The sequence below is a fragment of the Mus caroli genome, chromosome 16 (assembly GCF_900094665.2).
Source record: "Mus caroli chromosome 16, CAROLI_EIJ_v1.1, whole genome shotgun sequence".
In the NCBI taxonomy this organism is placed as follows: Eukaryota; Metazoa; Chordata; class Mammalia; order Rodentia; family Muridae; genus Mus; species Mus caroli.
Window position 1 is genome coordinate 16,107,904 of NC_034585.1, and position 18,115 is coordinate 16,126,018.

The window sequence follows — 18,115 nt, forward strand, 5'->3', positions numbered from 1 at the left end:
GAGTTCTTGACTCTAGCTGCATATGTATCAAAAGATGGCCTAGTTGGCCATCACTGGAAAGAGAGGCCCATTGGACTTGCAAACTTTATATTCCCCAGTACAGGGGAACGCCAGGGCCAAAAAGTGGGAGTGGGTGGGTAGGGGAGTGGGGGGGGAGGTTATGGGGGGCTTTTGGGATAGCATTGGAAATGTAAATGTGGAAAATACCTAATAAAAAATATTTTAAAAAAAAGAAAAATTATGAAAGTCATAGGTAAATAGATTGAGCTAGAAATAATTATTCTGAGTGATGTACCCAGGTCCAGAAAGATAAATGTCATATGCTTTCTCTCATGTGTCAATGTTAGTTTTGAAGTTTCAGATATGTGTGTTACATTTGGGATACTTTTAGAGGTCAGGAAATCATTAAGAAACTATGGATGTGCCTTTAAAAGGAAATGAGATAGAACACACAAGTATGTAGGGCTCAAGGGGGAAAAAACAAAACAAGAATGGTTAAATAGAGGTGCAGAGAGAGAGGACAGGATAGCAGGGGGGGAGTACAGGAAGAGACAAATAACTCTAAAGCCTTTCCAAATAAGTCATATGGCACAGGCAGGCAGAAGACACCCAGACTAGCCTGCTGCATGACCTGCCTGAAGAAGGAGCCACTACAGTATGCAAACATGTGGTAGAAAGATGGGGAAAAAGAGAAACAGAATGGTTTAAGCATTGTGAAGAGAGGAGGAACTGGAGAAGCAAAGGTAGAGAGTACTAGCTTGATGTGAGTAACCTGCACTGGCACCTGGGGCCATGGTAAAGTCCCTGCCCATGCTGCCAGTGGGGGTCATGCCTGGACCTATAGTCATGCAGCAGCAGATGTCCATGGCTCTTATTACCACTAAAGACCATGTAGACATACCTGATCTGGACTGTCATCTAGGAATATGAAGATGTCAAAGGGATTTGCAGAGCTTGACCCACCCTTCAATGACTGTAGCACTCAGGAGAGCTGGCTCTGCAGCTCTCCTGCTTGGATAGCACAATGGAGCTGGCCCTGGTGACAAAGTCAAAGTCGAGTAGTCCCTAAGGGTAGGAAAGCAGGAAAGATGAGCCTGCCCCTTGCTCAGTGGTATATTTTGTGAGCTAGCCAGGGCAGTGTAGGAAGGAGAGCTCACCATGTAGCTGTGCCACAGAAGAACTTGTGGACTGATGAACTCAGCTACTACCCAGATCTAGCGCTTTGAGTTGTCCCACACTAACGTCTACCTCATCAATAAACTACCAAAGTATGTGAAAAGGGGTTAGTCCTGCAGATCCAAAGCTGCAGGATCTCTATGATACCGGGCAACAACAGAATATCTGAGAGGAGTTCCAGTGAAGAGCCAGTATTGATGGTGGAGCAAAAACCAGAGGCCTCAACCCAGACCAATAACTCATTGCAATAAACATTTACAAGTAAAGATGTGTGGACAAAAGGGTATACTGTGGGACACACTATGACACACTATAGCTCCCATGGCAAGATGGCGGCATTTAGTTTATTCTAATTTATTTTATTTGGGGTGGGAGGTTGTAAGGATGGAGGATGGATATGAAGGGACAAGAAGATGGATAGCACAGGATCACTGTTAAAGAGGGACTGGTAAGAGACACAGGCAGTACAATATTACAATAAAACAGTGGGCTTATATGGAGTACTTGTTTCTATCCCATTGATCAATGTGCTTATTTTATTGACAATACCATACATTTTATTCACCAATTCTGTAAGATATAAAGTGGTCAGAGCTCCATAAAAACATTTGAAGAGTGTAGGACTGTGATAGGCAGCTTGGTCCCTTGTCAAGCACAGGCTTGAAACCCCAGTGATTCTGCAGGGAATAACCCTGCCAGGAATGGTAGGTATTTTGTCATGATCCTAGACACTAGGTTCTTGATATGAGGCCACATCTCTCCATAGGTTTGTGGCCATCGGTCACATAAGGGCAATGCCCCAAGCCCCTCCACAGGTAGAGGACTTGACCACAAGTCACATAGCCTCAAAACAGATCTCCATTTTAATGAGATACCTAAAGGCCTGGAGGCTTAGCCAATAAACTCTCTTTCCCAGACACTCCTCCCTACAAAAGGCATTTAACCTCAGTCCCACCCTGAGAAAATGGGGTACAGTTTTACTCATCATCACTGTCCACCATGACAATAAATGTCTTAAAACCATGGACTGTCTCTTTTCATCCAGATCTGCTGTATGGAGCAATGGAACAGGCCTTCACCTAAAGAGCAGCATCTAATCTCCCACAGAAGGCTTCTCAGCACTCACACCCATGGCCTCCACCCAGCCAAGCCACCAACTGAACAAGCCAAGGATTCTCTACCCCTCAGGACTCAGCCAGAGCTCCCCCCTCTTTTTTCCTTCTGCCCCAGGCTAGATGTGGCCTGAGGGCCCTCACTCTGTTCTCTGCTCTTCCTTGGCATCCAGCAGTGCCTGGGTACTTAAGAGCCTAAGAACCAGATGGCCCCCCCAAGCCATCTCTGACAGTCCCTGGGACCTCAGACTGCATTCTCTCACTCCCAGAGTGGGGTAAGCACAGTCAAAATGTGCCATGTCCCACCTCCCAAGCATCACAAGCCCTAAGCAGATGCAGACACCCACTAATCCAAGAGAAGAGCTTTGTTGTTGCTCTTCCCCTTGTGCCAGACCTTAGGGATGGAGATGCTGCTGTTCAACTGGATAAATTATATGTGCTCGATTTCATTGAACCTTAAAATATCAAGGGCCAAGTGGCAGCATTCATTTGACAAAGGCAAAGTAAGTATAGTTATTATAGTGCCCAGTTCAGGCAAATTCATGTCTATAATAGCACAACTCATATTGGGCAGTATACTGAAAATAGTATCTATAATGAAGTGACATGAACTTTTGATACTGGCTATTCAATCATAGTGTTTCCAGGAATAAAAGAGATAAGAAGTCTACTAAGCTTCTGATATTTCAGAAAACTCTGAATAAAACAATGAGGCAAAAAATAAGTTAATAAAAAATAGCTTAAGAAGTATATTCTTCCAGGCAGTGGTAGTGCACACATTTATTCCTAGCACTTGGGAAGTAGTGGCACGCAAATATCTGTGAGCTTGAGGCTAGCCTGTCCTACATAATGAGTTCCAGGTTGGCCACGGATACACAGATAAACCTTGTCTTGAGGAACAAATACAAACCAACAAACAAAAGTGTATATTTGTTTCTCTTATCTTACAGATACAGGCAAGCACGCTCATAAATGTGAAAAACTAACTCATGTCTTATAGGGCCCCACAGTCTTGAAGAGAGTCAGAGGTTTATCAAAGGCAGACTATTTCTTTATCTGCAACCTTCCTTTCATCCATTCAATGATTTTTTACATAAATCCATTCTCCTGTAGAAATGAAGCCAACATGGATAGAAAGCTTTTAGGCAGAACTTGTGTCCTTGTTCTTATTGGTAACTAGAGGTACAGAAAAGAATTCAGCAGGTGTACATGAGTTCCAGTTCTGATTTTGCCCTCTGTTGAATGGATAAAGGCAATAAATGAGAAACAAACAAACAGAAATAAAGGAAAACTATGCTGTTCCACCATCTGCACCCCTGAGCTGAAGCTGATCCACAGGCCACTGTGCATGGGTCCTACCAGGAGAAATCTATTCTTCCAGGAGTTCTTTCATTCCCCGGCTCGAGGTGAGACAGCCACTTTCTCTCCAATACAGCAGGGCAGCTAGGAGAACACAGGGTGCAAGAACACTGGAGCAGCTGGGACAGGATCCATCCGACCGACATCTGTACCCAGAGCTTGGGCTGTTCCAGAGCCCTCTGTACATAAGTTCCTTCAAGAGAGAGCTGGTCTCCCAGGAGTGCTAACACAAGCTTACAGAACCACAGCAGGAACAAGCTCCAGCTAGAGACAGCAATAACATCTAACACAAGAGATAACCAGATGGCAAAAGGTAAAAAGACTCCTACCAACAGAAACCAAAACTACTTAGAACACAGTTCTACTACCACAGCAAGTCCTGGATACCCCAACACACCAGAAAAGCAAGGTTTGGATTTAAAATCACATCTCATTCTATGATAACTAAACCATACAAAGACCCAACAAAGAAAGAGAACTTCAGAACAATTTCCCTTATGAATATTGATGCAAAAACACTCAATAAAATTCTCACAAACCTAATCCAAGAAAACATTAAAGCAATCATCCATCCTGACCAAGTAGGTTTTATTCCAGGGATGCAGGGATGGTTCAATATATGGGAGTTCATCAATGTAATCCACTATATAAACAAACTCAAAAAAAAAATAAAACCACATGATCATTTCACAAGATGCTGAAAAAGTGTTTGACAAAATTCAACATCCCTTCATGTTAAAAGTCTTGGAAAGATCAGGAATTCAAGTCCCACACCTAAACATAGTAAAAGCAAACCAGTAGCCAATGTCAAACTAAATTGAGAAAAACTTGAAGCAATCCCACAAAAATCAGGAACTAGTCAAGGCTGCCCACTCTCTCCCTACCTATTCAATATAGTACTTGAAGTTCTAGCCAGAGCACTTAGATATGAAAAGGAGATCAAAGGGATACAAATTGAAAAGGAAGAAATCAAACTATCACTATTTGCAGATTGATATAGTATACTTAAGTGACTCCAAAAGTTCCACCAGAGAGCTCCTAAACCTGATAAACAACTTCAGCAAAGTAACTGGATACAAAATTAACTCAAACAAATCAGTAGCCTTCCTATACTCAAAGGATAAACAGATTGAGAAAGAAATTAGGGAAACAACACCCTTCAAAATCGTCAAAAATACCTTGGTGTGACTCCAACTAAGCAAGTGAAAGATCAGTGTGACAAGAACTTCAAGTCTCTGAAGAAAGAATTCAAGAAGGCCTCAGAAGATAGAAACATCTGGCATGCTCATGGATTGGAAGGATTAATATAGTAAAAATGGCCATCTTGCAGAAAGCAATCTACAGACTCAGTACAATCCCCATCAAAACTCCAACTCAATTCTTCATAGAGTTAAAAAGAAAAATTTGCAAATTCATCTGGAATAGCAAAAAAATCTAGGATAGCAAAAACTATTCTCAACAATAAAAGAACCTCTGGTGGAATCACCATCCCTGACCTCAAGCTGTACTAAAGAGCAATTATAATTTAAAAAAAAAAAAAACCTGCATTGTATTGGTACAGTGGCAGGCAGGTAGATCAATGGAATAGAACTGAAGATCCAGAAATGAACCCAAACACCTTTAGTCACCACAATATGAACTTACCAGTATTCCCAGAGCTCCCGGGGACTAAACCACCAACCAAAGGGTACACATGGTAGGATTCATGGCTCCAGCTGTATATGTAGCAGGGGATGGCCTTGTTGGTCGACAATGGGAAGAGAGGTCCTTAGTCCTGTGAAAGCTCTATGCCCCAGTGTAGGGGAATGCCAGGGCCAGGAAGTGGGAGTGGGTGGTTTGGTGAGCAGGGGGAGGGGGATAGGATAGGGAGTTTTCAGAAGGGAAACAAGGAATAGGGATAACATTTGAAATGTAAATAAAGAAAATATCTAATAAAAAAGGAAAGGAAAAATAAAATTTAGTGTAGGTGATGGATAGATTTTACTTCTTTTTAACTGAGAGTCATCTGTAAATAATGAAGATTATAAAAAATTAAAGTAAATTTCTTAGGATAACATGCTTGTTATATAAATAAGGGCCATGTTTGCATGATTATTGATGCTTCTGTATTATTTAGTTTTTTTGTCTATAAGCACCTATTTCTCTTTTTTTTGAACACTTAAAACCCGTTTTATTGAAATATAGCCATGCCTGCTGGTTTATACACATAAATGTGGCAGGTTACATCAGTGGTTCTCAGCCTTCCTAGTGCTGCAACTTTTTAGTACAGTTCTTCATGTGGTGACCCCCAAACATAAATTTATTTTAGTTGCTACTTCATAACTGTAATTTTGCTACTGCTCTGAACCATAATGTAAAAATATCTATGTTTTCCAGTGGACCATCAGGTTGAGAACTGCTGGGCTAGACCATCCACAAAGCCTAAAATTTAGTGAGAGTTAGAGTTTAAACATTGCCAGATACCACTCTTGGTGAAAATGCAGACAGAAACATTTTAAAATGAGATTCACTGTATTTTTTTAACTCTTTATTAAGAAGGATCCATGTCAGCACTGCTATGTAAACAATGAGAAAGATCAAGGGAAACACCTCAGGGATCAGAGACAGTAATATACATTGTCCTTTATATAATCAATGTATAACAGTTAAAGAGAGTTTAATCATTATTAAGCAAACATTTTTGCATACACAGCCTTCTCTTTAACTTTCTGTGCCTTTATCATATGTTTAACTTTAAGCAATTCTGCCTGGATAGCTTTATCTCCTGGGGCTAATCTCCTGTGCCTTCTTAAGATCAGCCAATGCTTGATCATATCCCTTCAATCCTTGCCATTCTTGAGCTTTTCGGTACAGTGCTTTAGTATTTGAAGGGTCCATTTCAAGAGCCTCTAAGCAACTGTCAATTGCTCCCTGCCAATTTGACATCTTCAGCTTACAAGTACCAATATTGAGCACACAACTTAAGGCTATAGGTTGCAGTTTGGGTCTACCTGCTTTCTCAATAACAGCCTTTGAACTATCCATATACCTTAAAACCTTCACATATTTTTTAATAGCCATCTCCCAGTTCTGAGACTTGAAAAAAGTACTCCCAATGTTTTCTAGTCTTCAGATATTAATAAAATTTTATCTACATCTTTTAAATCTATATCTGCATCCTCGGGGAAATCTGGATGACTGTCACCAGAGCCATCTTTGGGGAATATTCCCCAGTCATCCCCTTCTTTCAATTTTCCACATTCTGCAATAACACAGAGTTTGGCAGATTTTTCACCATTCACTTCTACATTTTCAAGCATCCTTGCCACACCTAGTCCTTTTATGACTTGACCAAATACCACATGTTTCCCATCCAAATGAGGAGTTGGAACTGTTGTGATAAAGAACTGAGAACCATTCATATTGGGGCCTGCATTTGCCATGCTCAGCAAACCCTCCCGATCATGCTTATAATGAAATTTTTCATCTTCAAATTTTTCACCATAAATACTTTAGCCACCTGTCCCATTCTGATTTGAGAAGTCTCCACCCTGCATCATATATTTCTTAATAATTCAGTGGAAAGGGCATCCTTTAAAATGGAGAGGCTTCCCGGTCATGGACCCAGTTCCTTTTTCTCCTGTACACAACACAAGAAAATTTTCTGCAGTTTGGGAACAATATCTGCAAACAATTCTAAAACAATTCGTCCAACTCACTCCCTGCCGATGTCCACATCAAAGAAGACTCGCGGGTTCTTGGAGTTGGAGGGCTTGGCTGCCAGGGATGTGTGGGACATCTTCACTGCAGGCGCTGGGAAGCAGGACACGGGCACCTCGTGCACGAGACCAGATCAAACTCTACCAGGCACCTATTTCTTTTTCTTTTTTTTTTTTTTAATATTTTTTAGTAGGTATTTTCCTCATTTACATTTCCAATGCTATCCCAAAAGTCCCCCATTTCTTAATCTTTGTTAATTCTGAAGCAAGATTCATGAAGAAAAAAATGTTTTTTCATGTAAAGTCTAAACAATATGAGATATGTTATTTTGATAACTAAAAATATTTAAATGAAAAAGTAGGTGAGTACCATGTCAGATATACATACATAAAATAAACATAGATAGTAAGAAAATCCATCAAAATATTCTTAAAATAAAAATGTTAATGTCAAAATACATTTCTTTAGGCAAACATCGGTAGGACTGACTAATTAAAGTCAATAATTATGGTTTATAATTTATAAATATCTACCACTTTTGAACATTATGCTAATTCTGTGTATCTCAAATATTCATTTGAGTAGTTAAATTTTTCCAACAAAAGCTAGAAAATACTCAATATCTTCCTTAGTCTTTCATGAAATAAGCAAAAATTTTAGGAATTGATATACTGCTTCAATTTGAATCACTAATCACTCATTGGTTTTAGTAGATGCCTCCAACATTCTGGAAATAATGACATTTTTTCTAGACTCTATTGCCATTTCCTTTGGTTACAAATTAGATTCTCTGGTATGCAGATGACTGATGCCTTTGACGGATTTTGTAAACACTAAGACCCACAACACAGATGATGACCACGATGATCGCAACCATAGGAAGCACAACTGTGTAGTCAGACAAACACTCGTTCACTATGAGAGAAAACAAATACAATATAGCAGGTAAGATTGGGTGATGGCAGACCAGAAAATAGACCAGAGACAAAAGGACATGAGTTTTGGAGTTAAACATATTTGTTCTTGACTTTTGCTTTGTTGATTGGTTGATCGATTGGTTGATTGATTGATTGTACTGCTCGGCATCTAACCAAAACTTTATGCCTAGTAGACAAGCACTCCCCTACTGAGATACATCCACAGCACTCATTATAACCTTGGGCAGATTAATTTACCTTTGGAATTCTCTCATTCATAAGATAAACATATAGTATATCTGATTCTTAAGTAATTACATAAATAAATAACTCCTATTTTTTTACCCATTAATACCAAATCATTATTATCCACATTTCTGGAATTTATAAAGCAGATTTCCAGAAGTGCTCCCTAAGAAGTAGGATGTTCCTATGTAAAAATAATAATAAATAAATAAATAAATAAATAAATAAATAAATAAATAGAATTTAAAAATACAAACCTTAATCACTCAATGTCCACATATTCTCTCAGATCATTTCACTTGCTTTTTAAATCATCATTCTCATTGTAACACTTTTATAGCATAACTCGTAACTGATGTTTGAGAATATCTATCATTTTCAGAGCTTAAATGTGAGATTTCATAAACTTGACACATTTATTTTGCTTCATTCCTCTGAGAATAACATACTCAGTTAATTAAAATGTAATAAATTTAGTCAGAGGCTCACCAATATCAACTGAAAAAAGATCAAATGAGCTGAGAATAAATGGAAATTTGGTAGAATTCTCAGTGGAATGTGGAGTTTGGGAGAACAGAGAAAATAAATGAAGAACTAGACCCATATCTTAGTCATAAGCAATCAGATGTTTGTTAAGTTTTGGAATGAACCAATCCTTCTATAGTTTCTATAGCCTGGGAATGATTCAAGGATGGCAATTACAGAACCCCCAAAATTAAAATGTATGCACCCAAGAAATAATATTTCCAATGAATTATTTAATTTGGCAGTAAAAAATACTTAGAGGATGTCTTATTTACAGATTCTGTTGTGAAGAGACTCCATGACCACAGCAACTCTTATAAAGGAAGCATTACATGTCAGAAGTTTATTTAGTTCATTATCATTATGATGAGAAGCATGACAAGCATTCAGGTAGAGAGGGAGCTAGAGAGGTAGCTCTGGGTTCTACATCTGGATTAGCAAGTAGCAGGAAGAAAAAGAGCCACTGGTCCTGGTTTGAGCATTAGACACCTCAAAGCCCAGCCCTAGTTACCTATTTCCTCCAAAAAGGCCATCTGTACTCCAACAAGGCTACACCTCCTAAAGGTGGCTCTCCCTAAGAGCCTATGGAAGCCATTTCCATTCAAACCTCCCCACAGAATTATAACATATATCTCATTATCTTGTTATTGCTACAAATTCTTTTTACTAGAGCAGAAGTCTACAACTGAAAAATATTAATTAATATTTTCTATGTGAAAAATAATGTTCTTTTAATTAAAATAAAATGAGAAGAAAAAGTTAAATAAAAATGAGGGGCCAGAATGATGGTTCAATGATTAAGAGCACTGGCTGTTCTTTCAGGGCATCCAGTTTTTTCCAAGGATATACATGGAACCTCATACCATCTGTAACTCCAATTCCAGAGGATATAACTCCATCTTCTGGTCTCCATGGTAACCAGGTATACAAATTGTAAGCAGGCATACATACAGGCAAAATATCCCCACAAATGAAATAGAATAAAATAAAATAAAATAAAATAAAATAGTAGTTTTGTAATACAACATTTTATAATGTAACTATATAATTTTCTCTCTTTCCTTTCTCTCCACCAATTACTCATGCACTTTCCTTGCTCTCTCACAAATTCATGGTCTCTTTTTCTTTAATTGTTGGTACATATTTTTATAAATATATAAATACAATCTGTTTAGTCCATATGTTATTGGTTTGTATATGATTTCAAGGATGACCTCTTGGTATTGGACAGCCTCTTGACAGAGCCATCTCTGGGGAAAACTACATCTCACTTTCTTGGCATCCCTTAGTCTCCTGTAGTTCTTAGTTTGTTATTGAGGCCTCCTGAGCTTCCTTGTTCCAAGTTCACTTGCCTATTCGTGTTGTCCTCACTTGCGGCTTGTTTAGGCACTTGTTCATGTTGATGAGACTTCATGGGTATAGCTTTTCTGATATTTCTAGGAAATACAACCTCGCAGCAAACTTGCTCTTCCTCTAACTTTTACAATTTTTCTGGCTCTTCTTCTGAAATTATCCTTGAGCCTTAGGTAGAGTAGTTGTGTAATAGATATATAATTTGGGAATTGGTATCATACAATTTCTTCTTTACTGTATTTTAATTAGTTGTGGTTTTTTGTAATAGTCTCCAACTGTTGCAAATAGTTTCTTTGATAAAATGTTGAGAATTATGCTTATCTGTGAGCATAAGCACAAATATTTAGAATGTAGTTAAGGGTTATGCTGATTTAGTAAAATGGAGGTTATAGATTCTTCCCCAAAATCATGACTTCAGTAAATCCATATAGTTTGCTAGGTTTTAGAATCAGGTATGACTTCCTTTTTGCTGAGTTGGTGTTAAGTTTATCACTGATAGGACTAAAAGAGAAATTGGTACCAGAAAGTAGGCTATTGTGACAGACTTGGACCAAGATTGTAGAAGGAGTTTTAAACTTTGTGCTAAAAACAAAAACAAAAACAAAACAAAACAAAATAAAACAAAACAGAACAGAACAAAAATGACAATGATGTTCAGAGCTTAATGGAATATCCTGGAAACATGACATATAATAAGAAAGCAAGAAAGACTATGGAATGCTGGCTCATTTCAGAGGAAGCAAAGACTCCGTAAGATATTTATGTGATAATTTCAATTAAAAACCTGTAGTTCTGGTGAAACCTAGATGAAAGATTGACTGTGGTAACAAGAAAATAGAACAACTAAAGTATAAGATTCTTTTTGCTTCCAGTTTCCATCTGCACCCCGGAGCTGACCCTATACCACATCTATCCTTACAAAAATTCCACCTTAAAAGAGCTGGTCACCCAACTAAAGTCACAGGGGAGACCACCACTTCTGCTCCAATACCTGGCCTAAATGGGACCTGCCCAAAGCCTACAGGACACAGGAACCAAGGAGCAAGTCAGGGACAGGATCCTTCCAGTTTCTATCTGTACACCATAGCCGATCCTGTGCCACAGCTCTATGTACCCAAATTCCACCCAGAGAGAGTTGGTCTCCCAATAGTGCTGGCATACCTAATATCACAGGCTCACAGGCTCACAGGCTCACAGGCTCACAGGAGGGACAAGATTCAGTTAGACAGAGCAAGACCAGGTACCACCAAAGATAATCATATGACAGGAGGCAAGAGCAAGAATGTAAGCAACAGAAACCAAGACTACTTGACATCATCAGAACCCAATTCTCCCACCACAGCAATTCGTGGATACCCCCAACACACCAGAAAAGCAAGATTCTGATTTAAAATCACATCTCATGATGATGATAGAGGACTTTAAGAAGGACATAAATAACTCCCTTTAAAGAATACAGGAGAACACAAGTAAACAGATAGAACCCCTTAAAAAGGAAACAAATGAATACCTTAAAGAATTACAGGAAAACATAACTAAACAGGTAAAGGAACTGAACAAAACCATTCAGGATCTAAAAATGGAAATGGAAACAATAAAGAAATCACAAAGGGAGACAACCATGGATATAGAAAACCTAGGAAAGAGATCAGGAGCCATAGATGCAAGCATCACCAACAAAATACAGGAGATAAAAGAGAGAATCTCAGGTGTTGAATATACCAGATAAAACATTGACACAACAGTCAAAGAAAATGCAAAATGCACAAAGTTCCTATCCCAAAATATCCAGGAAATCCAGGACAATGAAAAGACCAAACCTAAGGATAATAGGTATAGAAGAGAGAGAAGATTCACAATTCAAAGAGCCAGTAACTATCTTCAACACAATTATAGAAGAAATCATCACTGGCCTAAAGAAAGAGATGCCCATAAACATACAAAAAGCCTACATAACCCCAAAAAGATTGAACCAGAAAAAAATTCCTCCAGTCACATAATAATCAAATCACAAATGGACAGAACAAACAAAGGATATCAAAAGGAGTAAGAGGGAAATGTCAAGCATATTGAGGCAGACGTATCAGAATTACATCAGACTTCTCAACAGAGACTCTAAAAGCCAGAAGATCCTGGGCAGAGGTCATGGAGACCGTAAGAGAACAAAAGTGCTAGCCCAGGCTACTATATCCAACAAAACTCTCAATTACCATAGATGGAGAAACCAAGTTATTCCATGATAAAAATTTAAACAATATCTTTCCACATACAGACCTACAAAAGATAATAGATGGAAAAATTCAGTACAAAGAGAGTAACTACACACAAGAAAAAGCAAGAAAGTAATCTTCTTTCGACAAACCAAAACAAAGATAACCACACAAACATAATTCCACCTCTAACAACAAAAATAACAGGAAGCAATAATCACTGGTCCTTAATATCTCTGAACATCAATGAACTCAATTCCCCAATAAAAAGACATAGACTAACAGACTGGGCACATAAACATGACCCAGCATTTTGCTGCATACAGGAAATGCACCTAGTGACAAAGACAGGCACTACCTCAGAGTAAATGGCTAGGAAAACATTTTCCAAAAATATGGACCCAAGAAACAAGCTGGAGTAGTCATTCTAATATCAAATAAAATAGACTTTCAACCAAAACCTATCAAAAAAGATGAGGAAGAACATTTCATACTCATCAAAGAAAAAATCTACTAGGATGAACTCTCAATTCAGAACATCTATCCTACAAATGCAAGGAAACCAACATTCATAAAAGAAACTTTACTAAAGCTCAAAGCACACATTGCACCTCACACAAGAACAGTGTAATGTAATCAGTATAATATAACAGTGACCATATAATCAATCACAAATCAGACCTCAACAGATATAAGAAGATTGAAATAACATGATGCTGCCTATCAGATAATTACAGATTAAGGCTGGTCTTCAATAGCAACACAAACAACATAAGCCCATAAACACATGGAAGCTGAACAATGCTCTATTCAATGAGAACTTGGTCAAGGAAGAAAAAAAAAGAAAGAAATTAAAGAATTTTTAGAATATAAAGAAAATGAAGGTACAACATACCCAAACATATGGGACACAAAGAAATCAGTGCTAAAAGGAAAACTCATAGCTCTGAGTGCCTCCAAAAGGAAACTAGAGAGAGCACACATTAGCAGCTTAACAACATACCTAAAAGCTTCAGAACAAAAAGAAGCAAATACACCCAAAAAGAGTATTCAGCTGAAAATAGTCAAACTTGAGGCTAAAGTCAACCAAGTAGAAACAAAAAGAAGTATAAAAAGAATCAACCAAACCAGGAGCTGGTTCTTTGAAAAAAATCAACAAGATCGATAAACCCTTGGCCAGACTAACCAGAGGGCACAGGAACAGTATCCAAATTTTTTAAAGTCAGAAGTGAAAAGGGAGATATAACAACAGAAACTGAGGAAATCCAAAAAAAAAAAAAAAAAATCATCAGATTCTACTGCAAAAGCCTATGCTCAACACAACTGGAAAATCTGAATGAAATTGATAATTTTCTAGACAGATACCAAATACCAAAGTTAAATCAGGATCAGATAAAAGATCTAAACAGTCCCACAACCTCTAAAGAAATAGAAGAAGTCATAAAAATTTCCCAAAAACAACAACAACTAAAAAGACCAGCACCATATGATTTTAGTACATAATTCTATCAGACCTTCAAAGAAGACCTAATACCAATACTCCTCAAACTATTTCACAAAATAGAAACAAAAGGTACTCTACCAATTCATTCTATGAAGCCACAATTACACTGATACCAAAACCACACAAAGACCCAACAAAGAAAGAGAACTTCAGACCAATTTCCCTTATGAATATCAATGCAAAAATATTCAATAAAATTCTTGCCAACCAAACCCAAGAACACATCAAAACAATCATTCACCAAGATCAAGTAGGCTTCATCCCAGAGATGCAGGGATGGTTCAATATATGAAAATCCATCAGCGTAATCCACTATATAAACAAAAGAAAAAAAACTATATGATCATCTCATTAGATGCTGAAAAAGCATTCAACAAAATCCAGTACCCATTCATGATTAAAGTCTTGGAAAGATCAGGAATTCAAGGCTCATACCTAAAGATAGTAAAAAAGCAATATACAACAAACTAGTAGCCAACATCAAACAAAATGGAGAGAAACTTGAAGCAATCCCACTAAAATCACAAACTAGACAAGACTGTCCTCTCTCTTCCTATCCATACAATATGGTACTTGAAGTTTTAGCTAGAGCAATTAGACAACAAAAGGAAGTCAAAGGGATACAAATTTGAAATGAAGAAGTCAAACTATCACTATTTGCAGATGATATGATAATATACTTAAGTGACCCTAAAAACTCCACCATAGAACTCCTACAGCTAATAAACAACTTCAGCAAAGTGTCCAGATATAAAATTAACTCAAATCAGTAGCTTTCCTATACTCAAAGGATAGAGAGTCTGAGAAAGACATTAGGGAGACAACACCCTTCACAATAGTCACAAACAATATAAAGTATGTTGGTGTGACTCTGTCCAAACAAGTAAAAGATCTGTATGACAAGAACTTCAAGTCTCTGAAGGAAAAAATCAAAGAAGACCTCAGAAGATGGAAAGATCTCCAATGCTAGTGGATCGGTAGGAATAATATAGTAAAAATGGCCATCTTGCCTAAAGCAATCTACAGGTTCAATGCAATCCCCAGCAAAAATCCAACTCAATTCTTTATTGAGTTAGAAAGAGGAATTCTCAGATTCATCTGGAATAACAAAAAATGCAGGACACCAAAAAACATTCTCTAAATAAAAGAACCTCTGGGGGAAATCAGCATCCTGGACCTCAAGCTGTACTACAGAGCAATTGTGATAAAAAAAAATAAAAATAAAAAAAAACTGCATCGTATTTGTATAGTGACAAGCAGGTAGATCAGTGGAACAGAATTGAAGACCAAGAAATGAACCCACACACCGACAGTCACTCGATCTTTGACAAAGAAACTAAAACCATCTAATGGAAAACAGACACCATTTTCAACAAATGGTCCTGGTTCAACTGGCAATTAGCATGCAGAAGAATGAAAATCAATCTATTCTTATCTCCTTGTACAAAGCTCAAGTCCAAATGGATCAAGGACCTTCACAAAAAAACAGATACACTGAAACTAATTTAAAAAAAAAAAGTGGGGAAGAGCCTCACACACATGGGCACAGGAGAAAATTTCCTGAACAGAACACCAATAGCTTATGCTCTAAGATCAAGAATTAACAAATGGGACCTCATAAAATTATTAAGCTTCTGTAAGGCAAAAAACACTGTCCATAAGACAAAACAGCAACCAACAGATTGGGAAAAGATCTTTAGCAATCCTACATCCAATAGAGGGCTAATATCCAATATATACAAAGAACTTACGAAATTAGACTCCAGTGAATCACATAACCCTATTTAAAAATGGGATGCAGAGCTAAAGAATTATCTGCTGAGGAATAAGAATAGCTGAGAAGCACCTAAAGAAATATTCAACATCCTTAGTCATCAGGGAAATGAAAATCAAACAACCCTGAGATTCCACTTCACACCAGTCAGAATGGCGAAGATCTAAAACTCAGATGACATCAGATTTTGGCAAGGATGTAGAGAACAGGAAGACTCCTCCACTGCTGGTGAGATTGCAAGCTGGTAAAAATTGCACTCTGGAAATCAGTTTAGCAGTTCGTCAGAAGATTGGACATAGTACTACCTGAGGACCCAGCTATATCACTCCTGGGCATATACCCAGAAGATGTTCCAGCACATAATAAGGACACATACTCCACTTTGTTCATAGAAGCCTTATTTATAAATCCAGAAGCTGGAAACAACCCAGATGTCCCTCAACAGAGGAATGGATACAGAAAGCATGGTACATTTACACAATGGAGTACTCAGCTATTAAAAACAATGAATTCATGAAGTTCTTAGGCAAATGGAAGGAACTGAAAAATATCATCCTGATGAGGTAACCCAATCACAAAAGAACACACATGGTATACACTCACTGATAAGTTGATATTAGCCCAGAAGCTCAGAATACCCAAGATGCAATTCACAGTCCAAATGAAGCTCAAGAAGAAAGAAGACCAAATTATGAATACGGCAGTCCTTCTTAGAAGGGGAAACAAAATACCCATGGGAGGAGATGCAGAGACAAAGTATGGAGGAGAGACTGAAGGAAAGACCATCCAGAGACTGCCCCACCTGGGGATCCATCCCAAATATAGTCACCAAACCCAGACACTATTGTGGATGCAAACACTATTCACAGGAGCCTGATATAGCTGTCTCTTGAGAGACTCTGCCAGTGCCTGGCAAATACAGAGGTGGGTGCTCTCAGCCAACCATTGGACTGAACACAAGGTCCCCAATGGAGGAGCTAGAGAAATGTCCAAAGGAGCTGAAGGAGTTTGCAGTCCCATAGGAGGAGCAACAATATGAACCAGCCAGTACCCTCAGAGCTCCCAGGGACTAAACCACCAACAACAGAGTACACATGGAGGGACCCATGGCTCCAACTTCATTTGAAGCAGCAGATGGCCTTGTTGGACATCAATGGGAGGATAGGCCTTGGTCCTGAGAAGGCTCAATGTCCCAGTATAGTGCAATTCCAGGACAAGGAAGCAGGAGTATGTGTATTGGTGAGCAGAGGGAGGGAGGGTGGGATAGGGGATTTTTGGAGGAGAAACCAGGAAAGGGGATAACATTTGAAATGTAAATAAAGAAAATATCAAATAACAATGATGATGATGATGATGATAAGAATAAGAATTTTTAAAAATAAAATTTTGAATATCTTTATTACATTTTATTATTTTAAATAAATTAAAATTTGAAATATAGAAAACAAAAAATCATGGAATTTGTAGGCAAATGTATATAACTAGAAATAAGTCATCCTGACTGAGGTAACTCAGACCCAGTAAGATGAATATGGTAGGTATTCACTTATATGTGGATGTTAACTTTTAAGTCATTAATAAGCAAGCTACAGTCCATATAAAAACAGAGAGTAGGTAGAGAGAAAGAGACTAGGTGAGAGAAATGGATCTCTCAAATATGGGGAAATAGAATAAATACTTTTGGAAGGATGGGAGCATGCTGGAAGGAGATCAAATGGAAAGGGGGAAGGAACATGGCTAAGCAGGGTAGCCCTTACTTTTGGGGGAATCACTAAAACAAAGGAATAATTGAAGGATTATATGGGAACCTAATACCATCGAAACTTCCTATAATAGATAGATAGATAGATAGATAGATAGATAGATAGATAGATAGATAGATAGATGAAGGTTATCAAGATGAAATGATGAAATTTCCAAGCAACAAGGGAGAAATAGCCCCATCTGGACATCTCTAATTATCCAATGAAGCTTTCTGGATAATGACTGGGTTACATCTAATCAAGTATTTGGCTAAGGGGGTCCCATGGGAACCCCAAAACAACCCAAGCTATTCCCAAGGCTCTCGTTGGTTGTGGTAGTTTGAAAAAATGACCACATTCACTCATATGCTTGAATGTTTAGTCACCAGGGTGTGTTATTATTTGAAAGAATTAGAAGGATTAAGAGATGTGGTCTTGAGAAAAGCACCGGGGCAGCTAGGGCGCAGGGTCGGCTGACACTCGCCAGCTACCCACAAC

General features: G+C 38.1%; 2 protein-coding genes and 1 pseudogene across 2 annotated transcripts in view; 1 reads left to right on the forward strand and 2 right to left on the reverse strand.

Annotated features, from left to right (window-relative positions):
• The window catches only part of LOC110311252 (protein HIRA), an 844,395-nt gene that overhangs the window by 747,757 nt on the left and 78,523 nt on the right, over positions 1-18,115 (forward strand). The gene's annotated exons all lie outside the window — the stretch shown is intronic.
• LOC110311254 lies at positions 6,314-7,425 on the reverse strand (annotated as a pseudogene).
• Positions 8,128-18,115, reverse strand: part of Lamp3 (lysosomal associated membrane protein 3) — a 42,804-nt gene continuing 32,816 nt past the window's right edge. The window contains exon 6 of the mRNA XM_021184516.2: positions 8,128-8,261. Coding sequence (XP_021040175.1) covers positions 8,128-8,261 — 134 coding nt within the window. The remainder of the gene's footprint in view (positions 8,262-18,115) is intronic.